Source organism: Echinops telfairi, unplaced genomic scaffold (assembly GCF_000313985.2).
Source record: "Echinops telfairi isolate 266 unplaced genomic scaffold, ASM31398v2 ScPeMD7_3;HRSCAF=10, whole genome shotgun sequence".
In the NCBI taxonomy this organism is placed as follows: domain Eukaryota; kingdom Metazoa; phylum Chordata; class Mammalia; order Afrosoricida; family Tenrecidae; genus Echinops; species Echinops telfairi.
This window is the reverse complement of record NW_022103899.1, coordinates 57,421,183-57,431,062: the sequence shown is the minus strand read 5'-3', so window position 1 is coordinate 57,431,062 and position 9,880 is coordinate 57,421,183. Positions and strand designations below refer to the sequence as shown.

The following is a 9,880-nucleotide window of genomic DNA, read 5'->3' as shown; positions in this document are numbered from 1 at the left end:
TTTCTGGAAGGGTGAACCAGAGCAGGAGAGGCAGACTTAGAGCAGAGTATCGATAACGCAAGGGTTGTTAGTAGGGTGTGCTGCTCCTTTGGATCAAACAAGCTCTGAAAATTAAGATGTTGGAGACCAGCTTAATCGAAAGGTTAACTGGAAACACGGCGTTGAATGGACTGGATGTTGAACAAGTCACGACACTCTCTAGGAGCCTCGTTCGGTGTGGTTGGGTTGATCCTGGTTCATGGCAACTCAAGCACAACAGAATGAAACGCTGCCTGGCCCTGGGCCACCCTCACCATTGTTCTCCTGCCTGAGCTCACGAAGTGTTTTTACTGCCTTCCTGAAGACACCACTGCTCGGTCGGGTGTGGCGTGGGTGGATATAGCGTGTCTCTGAGGCAGCCCAAATGGGGATGGATGCCCTGCGGGTGGCTCCTCGGGAGGGTGTTCACATTCACAGCCCCGGGACCCAACGGGGCAGCTCCACTCTGTCCTGACAGGTTGCCACGAGCCAGAATCGACGTGATGCTGGCAGTGCGTTGAGGTGTGGGCGACAGGAGCACAGATGGAAAGCGTGGGCAGGATACGGGTTCCAAGGGACGGTGTGGAATTATGGAATGGATGAGGCGGTGGGCATGTGTACACTGAGGAGACCAAAGAACACAATCTAGAGGCATCTGAAGAGGGAGTGAACTTTGCTCAGAGGCTGCTCCACAGGGAGTGACATTTCCATTGTGAGAGACAGGCAGTAACAGCACCGAGAGGATTCTTCAAAGGCAGGAGGAGCTGATAGTAGGACCCTAGATTCTAGGATTCAGCAGCTCTGAAGGTTGAAGTAACAGAGCAGTGCCCCACCACAGCTTCCCCACTGTCAACGCTGAACTCTATGAGTGTCCCTGCCACCAATCTTCCTTCTGTGGGAAACATCAATCCCCTGCCACCAATCTTCCTTCTGTGGGAAACATCAATCCCAGCCCCTATCCTGTCTCCCTGCAACTCTACCCACGTCTACTTCACACACATCTCCCAGGGCTTATGCAGTTCCTAGACACCTAGGAAGTTATCACCAGACAACAAGAGTCACATCATAGTCGGATCCAAGTGGCCCCTGTTCTTAGCTCAGTTTAATCCTGTCACAGGTTTCAGGCACTCTGAATTGCTCCTTCTGCCCTCTCTCCAGAGTTTGGAGGAATTGACTAGACGCCGGAGAATACACCCCCTCTATGTGACTCGATTTGGGACAATGACATCACCGAGCGCCTTCTGTTTTTCCGAGACATTCTGCATATTAAGGGAAATGCTGGGAGATAACTCTTGTCTGAATATGCAGCGATGTTGGAGGTTGGAGAGGAAGGACATTGCTAATGAGAGGCTAGGAAATGAGATCATCTCTTTTATAAATCCATCTGATGTTGAGGAAACAAAGAATTTACACAGGAGGGGACACAATGAAATTAACCAATGAGTTTCACCCTCCTTTGGGATCAGAACTTCCGGCCCGGACCCAACAGCATGGCTGGAGGCCATGATTGGGTCAGGACTGACTTGTTCAGGAGTCTGTTTCCTTTAAGGAGAGCTTTATTCCTCCAGATGCAAATGGCCGTTCCCTAAATCAGCCAGGCTGTAGGAAGGGGCAAGAGTCCAGGTAGGAGCAGAGCCAGTTAGTGCCCGTCTTAGTGTTGGGAGCCAGCTGCTTTCCTACATACGGCGGAAGCGCAGGGCACAACACACCACAACTCTAAGTCTGGCTCTTGGTCTCATGTCCTAGTGGATCAAAAGGATCCACTTCATATGCCAAGCACACGCAGAATCACCATCATGAGCAGAACCACCACCTGCTTACTCTGCTCTGCCAGCATGGTTACACGGGGTGTGATGGGGAGAGGTGCAGCCTCTTCAGTAAGGGCAAGGGCATTCCTGAAGTGCTCCGGGCCACCTCTCTTTCTAACACACACACACACACACACCCCTGAAGTGCTGTGGGCAACATCTCTTTCTAACACACCCTAACACACAACCACCCCCACCCCGCCAAACGAACAAAAACAAGCCTTGCATTCAAGAAAGGATAAGCTAATATTCAAAACGTATACTTGGCAAAATGCATTACACTGGATCCACTTCAAGTTCCTGTATTTTATTATATTTACATATTTAACTGAATATTTACATATTCAACTGAAAGAAAAGCCCACACTAGACGTGAGAGAAAAGCCGTGCAATCACTGTTATTTCTATCGACCATCCTGCACTGGCTGGGGAATCACTGGTATTTGTATCGACCATCCTGCACTGGCCGGCAGCTGGACACAGGCAAGTATTACCTGAAAACCCACCCCTGCTGCCTCAGCGGCCGTTTCCCGTGGACGAAAGCGCCTTCTTCTACGTGGGATTAGCAACACGGACCTGGTTTCGGGCTGAGGAGCCAGGCTTGATTTTGGGGATTTTCATTTGGTCTATAAGCAAACCCATTCTAGGAACCAAGGACAGGCTCCTTGGATTTAGGCATTTGAGGTTGAGAGGGGAAAGAGTATTAAGATTTATTTATTTACAACCCAGGCTGAAAACAAACAAACAGGCCTTGTCCAGCTGAGGATTTTCATATATTTATTTGAAAAGCAAGTTCTGTGAAAGAGCACACTAAGTAGTCAGATGTCTTCTCTTCAACTGAAGACTCAGACGCGCGAGGACAGCACAGAGGCGGCAACACATGCAGAGTGGCAGTCTCAGTTCAAGGGCCTCACCGTGTCCCACACGAGCCTGCACCATCTTCGGAGGAGCACTTGAGTCTGGGAGAGGGGAGCGGAAGCTACGGTTATTCTAAAAGTCGGTTTCCCTTTCCTCTCATGAATACTATGAGCTGTCTGACGTGTCAAGAGGAATGAGTTTTCAAACTCCTGGTAGAACATGAATGCTTAATCTTTTTGAAAACCAACAGGAATCTCATGCCCAACTCTACGCTTCAAAGTCGTTTACAGTTAACCGCCTTGACAGGCTTGATGAAGGAGTGTCTTCTTCAGGAGGAGGCTCCTGGGCAGCAGTGCAGTCCCACCGGGAGCTGACCAAGACCTTCACATCAATCTCCTACCGAGGGCCCAAACCAGCAAACTCCTTTCTCAAGTCTTTCTTGAAAAGCTTTCATTAACTAATACTGTATGCAATACTTATCACATGAGAGTTGCAATAGACTTGGGTTATAATGTAATGAATGATATTGCTTTTTATCTAACAACAATAGAAAAAAGAATTCATATTTGTATGAAAACATATTGGGACTAGGGTGGAATTCGAGAACCTTGGTTACATAGATTTTATGCTTCTTTAAACAAGAGATGGTTTCAAAGTCATGGGAAAATTGAATTAGATTCCAATTCTTGTGTCTGAAGAGCGCCTTCAAAACTATTAAAATACGGGCACAGTAGTGATCTTTTCTAATGGGACGAAGCTTTGCAGTATTGTCTTAAAGAAAAAAAAACAAAGACACAACCATTGCTTTGAGTCGAGCCAACCATGGCGACCCCAGGAGTGTCAGACCAGAACAATGTTCATTTCCCCCGAGACTCTGGGACGACCAGGATCTCCACCCTTGCAGTCAGTCCCCGAGGGTGCTAACTGTTTGCACCACCACCCAGGTGCCCTTGGTGTACAGTCTGGCCCCCAGGCCTCCTAGAAACCCCAAGTCTTAGACTGACCAGGTGTTCAATAGGTGCCCGGGCAGGTCAACAGTGACACACTCAGCTGAGAACCCGGAGGTTGGTGGTTCCAGGTTTGAATCTACCTGGTGGTCCCGCAGGGGAAAGGTCTGGCAATCTGCTGCTTGAAAGGCCTCACCCCAGACAGTCCTATTGAGCAGTTCTACTTTGTCACCTGGGGTCACTATGAGTCAGTATCGACTTGGAAGCACCTAATGGCAGCAACAGCAGCAGCTAAAAGTTTCATTAAGTTAATGGTAAGGCTTTTCGAACCTAAAGATCCCAAACTACTCGAAGTATAACCTCTGGACAGAGGCCAGTGCTGTCTACAGACTGAGCAATCGACAGTAGGCAACTTACTTCAGAATGTCAGTCAGCCCTGTCACTAAGCCACTGTGCAGTTCAGAAAACCTATTCTTTTTCAAAGCAAGACTTGGTCCATGAAAGGATGGGGCAGGTTTACCTTCTGAAGCAAACACCTTAGCTTCTCCTGGAGCTGGACCAGACTGCAGACCACCACACTGAACGGCACTGGGGGAGCACTAATACGGGCAGAGGCCTGAGGACTCGGGGGCTATGTAGCAGAAAGAGGACTTGGGGGTTAAGCAGCACAAGCACAAATGCTAAAGGAGTAGTGTGCTTGTGAGCCAGGGGTTGCACAGACACCCGGGAAGTCCCGAGGAAGCCATTTCCCGTCACCTGCAGTCTCGTTCCACTTGCACCTCCGGCTCTTAGTCGTCGATGTACTCGAATGGTTCTGGAGGTTCTGGCTCTTGTTCCTCCTCCTCAATTTTCGGGCCATGGGCTGCCACCGGTTCCACCAGCTCTTCGATGTCTTCGCTGGTGTCCTTCAAAATGATGATGCCGCCAATGGAGAGCTGTGGGCACAGGTGGAGGAGGGAAGAGTCATGAGCCCCATGCATATGCTCGGCTTGCTCCAGAGCGCATCCTTGTCAAGTGGCACTTATGAGCCAGGAGAGGACCGTGCCTTCCCAGCAGGGACTCAGGAAACATGGCACTTGTGCCCGTGTGACCTTAACCAGATTGCTTAGCTACACAACGGGGAGAAGCAGATCTTTCTGACCATTCCTTAGTTAATCTGAAGACTGAACAAGGTAAGCAATGCCAACATGCAATTACAGAAGATGACAGGTCCGTGACCGAACCCACTGCTCTGTCCGTTGGAGCATGTGATGCAGCCCTACTGGGATGATGTCCCAATTTAAGAGTCCCATTTCAATGTCTAACTGAAAAAAAGGCCAGTGTTTCAAACCACAGTTGTTCTATAGGAGAAAGATGTGGTAGTCTGTTTCCATAAAGGTTTACAGCTTAGAAACCTGAAGGGGCACTTCTAGTCTGTCCGCTAAGGGTGCTACGCATCAGGATGTGCTTGGTGGCCCTGGGTTACTGCACAGCCATGGCCTGACTCGTGGCCTCAGGGAGTTTGCTGTCCATGGCTTTACTGCTCCAGGCATGATCCCAAGCAGGTAGCAATAGGAGGTGGTTAGGAATGCAGAAGACCCAGGCCATCCTGGATCAACAGAATCTGCATTGTAACAAGATCCCCAGATGATGTGTCCACACATTACAGTTTGAGGCACACACTAATCTACTACGCAGGGTTAGCTGTGAGGAGACCACCAATTGGGGCATAGAGACAATCTAGAAATGAACAGACAACTTTCCGGCAGTTTCAGAACAAAGAGGTCTAAGTAGATATTCCAGATAACTCAGTGCTCTTTTACAGTGCCCTACAGACCCGTAAGATGCCAGGCAATGAAGAAATACGTAAGAAACAACAGAGAAATACACTGTAGAAGCAATTCTATTAAGCCCTCTCCCAAACACATTAGCAGAAGGTAACTTCAAACACCAAGCTATTCGCCCATCTCTGGGGCACTAATCTTATTCTACTTGCTGCCTGTTTGAGAGGAAATGGAAAGCTGCCCTTTGTAATTAAATCAGTCAACAGTGGCAGGGCACATCTGGAAAAAACATATTTCTACCAAAGTACATTACTGGCAAGGAAGAAAAGCATAGCACATTAGTCAATGATTCACATATGCATAAGCATAACTACAATTCAACCTAATCTGATTTCGACCCATCAGAACTCTGCCTGACACGCTATGAGACTGGTGACCAATTCCCCTTCTCTCAACACACACCTCCATCTACACTTCTCTTCCATAAAAAATGGGCTTTTCTTGATCAGGATCCATTTCATCAATGGGCCCTGCCTTTATTCCCAAAACAGTCAGCGTGTACATGGCCACTGCCCTCCCTGTTCCTCCGTGGCCTGAGAAAATCCCAAAGGCAGGCCCAAATGGAGGGCGATCTTTTCACCCAATGGAAGAAAACACTTACACTCGCCAAGAGAACATTCTACTTTTGTTTGGGAAACAACATGGTACCAGGTCCTGACTATGATTATGCGCAACTGAAGTAAAATAATTAATTCAAATCCTGCAACCTAATCAAACTATAGAGAGAGCTTTTTAAAGGCAGATGGTTGAAGTTTATTGATCCTTTCAATGTTAGTGAGAAAGTTTGCATTAAGCAGCTAGTTCTGTTCTTGGGGAAGGCTAGGGACAAATGAAGATAAAGGTGATACTCCACTTCCCTGAGAGGGGTGGTAAGAGAGAGGATGCTGTCTGCACTGAAAAAGGACCACTGCTTTTTTCAACTGCAGCATCTAAAGGGGTGGGGGTAGATTTGTGACCCTACCATGGAAGTAGTGTGAGTTGCCAGACAACCCTTTCTTCACTGGATGTGCACACGTGCGCACACACTGCATTCCCTAGTAACTCAGATATAACCCAATCAGAATAAGATGCGCCCTTCACAATATGCAACTCGTGACTTTTAGTGCAATCACAAAACTGCATCCAAGTCACCACCCATTCCCTGCACACTCAGCCCCTCGCTACCACAAAATCTACCCTTTGCCCCCGTGGACTGACCTGCTGTGGATAGCTTACAGAAGTGAAATCACACAATACGTGGTCCTGGTGTTTGGCTTTTTTTCCACTTAGCACAGAGTTTTCCAGGCTCAGACACAGTGGAACAAGTGTCGGTAGTATTTTGCTTCCATGACTGAATTCCAGGTGTGGATGGCCAGATGGAAGGCTGCAGTGGTAGGGCTTCATGTTCTCTTCACGTTCAGTAAGCAAGGCTGTGCCATCTACATCCCGCACGGTGTTAACAAGCCTTCCTCACACCTGATGCCGAGTCCTCCTTATATGGATCCAGTTTCTTGGGTTATTTGCTCAGTACACAGACTGAGTAACACGGTGAAAAGGCTACAACCCTGATGCACACCCTTTCTAACGTTAACTCATTCAGTGTCCCTTTACTGTGTTCAGCCAATTGCCTCTTATACTACGTAAAAGTTCTGTATGTGCACAATGAAGTGTTCTGGAATTCTTGCTCTTTGCAATGTTATTCATAATTTGTTATGATCTACACAGTCACATTCTAGTTAAGGTATTGGCAAAAAACACTGAATGAACTAACATAAATGAACAAATCTGCCTTGGGAGTAGTGTAGCCAGAATGCTCCTTAGAAGTGAGGATGGCGAGACTCTGAATCACGTACTCTGGACCTATTATCAGGAGAGTAATCCCTACAGAAGGACATTATGCTTGACCACGACAGGGTCATTGGAAAAGAGGTACAGTCCTTAGCAAGATGGACTGACACAGTGCGCTAACAATGGGCTGAAACAGCAATGACTGAGGAGGGTGCAGGAGTGGGCAGCATTTCATTCTGCTGTGCACAGGTTGCTGTGATTGGAACTCACTCTATGGTGCCCAACAACAACAACAACGACAACAACAACAACAAGCGAACGAGTTTTTGTCCAGTTCTAGCTGATGGATATCTGGGTTGCTTCCACTGTTTGGCCATGACGAATTCAGCGGTGATAAACATTTAGGCACACACTCTGGTGTGAACAAGCTGTTTCACTATCCATGGACACAGACCTGGAAGTGGTGGGGTCATGTGGGGTTCTACATGTCACTTTTGAGGAACTGCCAAACTGTCTCCCACAGAGGCTGCACCAGTTTACATTCCTCACAGCTCTGTCCAAGCTTGTCTGTTCTCTTGTGAGATGATGTGCATTTGCCTAATAATTAATGATGTTGAGGATCTTTTCATGTGCTTACTGGCCATTTGAGTATCTTCTTTGGAGAAATGTCTATTCAAATCCTTTACCCCTTAAAAACCAAAATTCCCCCTCCCTCCACAAAGCTATGTGTTTAATTTTTTTTACAAAACAACTTACCACCTTTAAAGTACTGTCCATTAAACTTAATGTAGTTGTCAAATCTGCAATTCCATTCTTGGAAACAGTTTTCAAATTCATCTATTTGGATGGCTGACAGCCCCTCCCTCTTTCTGCACCTCTTCCACGTTGTCAAACCGCTGTTCTTTCTTTATTTTTGGTTTGAGTGAACGTGTTTGTCGCAAGACTCCAAGTCCATTTCAGTTTCACTTTCCCCTTCTCCTTTAAGCCACTCAGATCCCTGTTTAGGTCTGAGGGCTACGGAATCTGGAGGGACGCTGTCCTTTCATTTGCGGGACACACACACACACACACACACACACACACACACACACACACGACACGCAAGTCACATGGAGTGAGGTTAGGTGAGTAAAGTGTGTGGGCATGCTGTTTTTTGCCAAAAACTGGTGCACTGAGATGGCTGTGTGAGCAGGTACATTGTAGTGGTGGCAAAACCAGTTCCCTGACTGCCATAAATCAGGCCTTTTTTGTCTTACAATGTTAAGCAATCTTTTGGGAACCTCTAAACAGAAAGCTTGATTAGCAGTCTGACCTGGTGGAACAAAATGTACTGGGAGTCGACATTTTCGTCCGTTCGGGAAGTAGGTGTGTCGTCAATTGACATTTCACCTTTTTTGAAATGAGAAAACCACTCTTACACTTGAGTTTTTCCCATAGCACTACCCTTGAAAGCTGTGTTCAACATCACAACAATTTCTGCGGCATTTTTCCCGAGCAGGAAACAAAATTTCACAGCCGCGTGCTGTTCTCGTAAGTCAGCCATCACAAAAACGAGCTTCCAACATAAATGCATCATCAATATTTGTTTCTAATGGGAAACATTCTCAGCTCAATATTTGTTTCTAATGTGAAACTTTCTGACTTGGGATAAATAAAATAATATGCAGATTCTTTACTAAGTCTAAAATTCAATGAATTTATGAAAACAGTATAATTGTAAAGATGATCACAGCTTCCTGAATAGTGCCAGGTCTTGTTCTAAGTCCTGTGCATAAATATTATAAATGTGTTTAATCTTTGCCACATTCCTCTGAGTTGGGGAGGTGATGTCAGCTTATCGCAGAGGATGTTAAAGGCAGAGAGACAGCTGGTCCGAGTCACGCACTCTGTCAGCAACAGAATCAAGATCCAGACCCAGGGTGCTTTGGGAATGTGTCCTCTGTCAAGATTCCGCTGCCCTATGGATTAATGTGTCACTGGGACGGGGTGAGGAGTCACTGATGACTTACTGGTTTGAAAGGTTGGTATCTACACGTCTCTGTCATGGTTAGGACCTTTAGCTGGGCAGGCATAACTCGAGCTGGGTTATCCAATAACTGGAAGTTTGGCTCAGGCTCTTTTTTCTTTTCTTTTTCTTCCTTTTTCTCTGCCTCATCCTAGAGGAGGAGAAAAAAACAACCTTCAAATGTCATGTCTGTCCCACATCAATGAGTGTATTAGACATACATACCAAGCAAAGAGCAGGAGTAAAAGGCTGTAGTAGACACAGAAGTACAACTAGAGCGACGTCAGAGTTAGAGGAGAAGTTAACTCAAGACACCTTAGGTTTGCTTTTTAAAAAAATCTTTGCACTTTAAAAAAATCATTTTATTAGGGGCACATACAACTCTTATCACAATCCACCATACATCAATTGCGTAAAGCACATTTGTACATTCATTGCTTTCATCATTCTCAAAATATTTGCTCTCCACTTAAGCCCCTGGCATCAGCTCATTTCCCCCCTCCCTCCCTGCTCCCCCTCATGAATCCTTATTAATTTATAAATTATTATTTTGTCATATCTTGTACCATCTGATGTGTCCCCCACCCACTTTTCTGTTGTCTGTGCCCCAGGGAGAAGGCAATCTGTAGACCATTGTAATCGCTTCCCCCTTTC

At 46.5% G+C, this 9,880-nt stretch overlaps 1 protein-coding gene across 1 annotated transcript in view; it reads right to left on the bottom strand.

Annotated features, from left to right (window-relative positions):
- Positions 1-2,580: 2,580 nt before the first annotated feature.
- Positions 2,581-9,880, bottom strand: part of PSMD1 (proteasome 26S subunit, non-ATPase 1) — a 98,113-nt gene continuing 90,813 nt past the window's right edge. The window contains exons 23-25 of the mRNA XM_004701672.3: positions 9,231-9,377; positions 4,388-4,566; positions 2,581-2,785 (exon numbers count right to left, since the gene is read on the bottom strand). Coding sequence (XP_004701729.1) covers positions 4,420-4,566; positions 9,231-9,377 — 294 coding nt within the window. The 3' untranslated portion in view covers positions 2,581-2,785; positions 4,388-4,419. The remainder of the gene's footprint in view (positions 2,786-4,387; positions 4,567-9,230; positions 9,378-9,880) is intronic.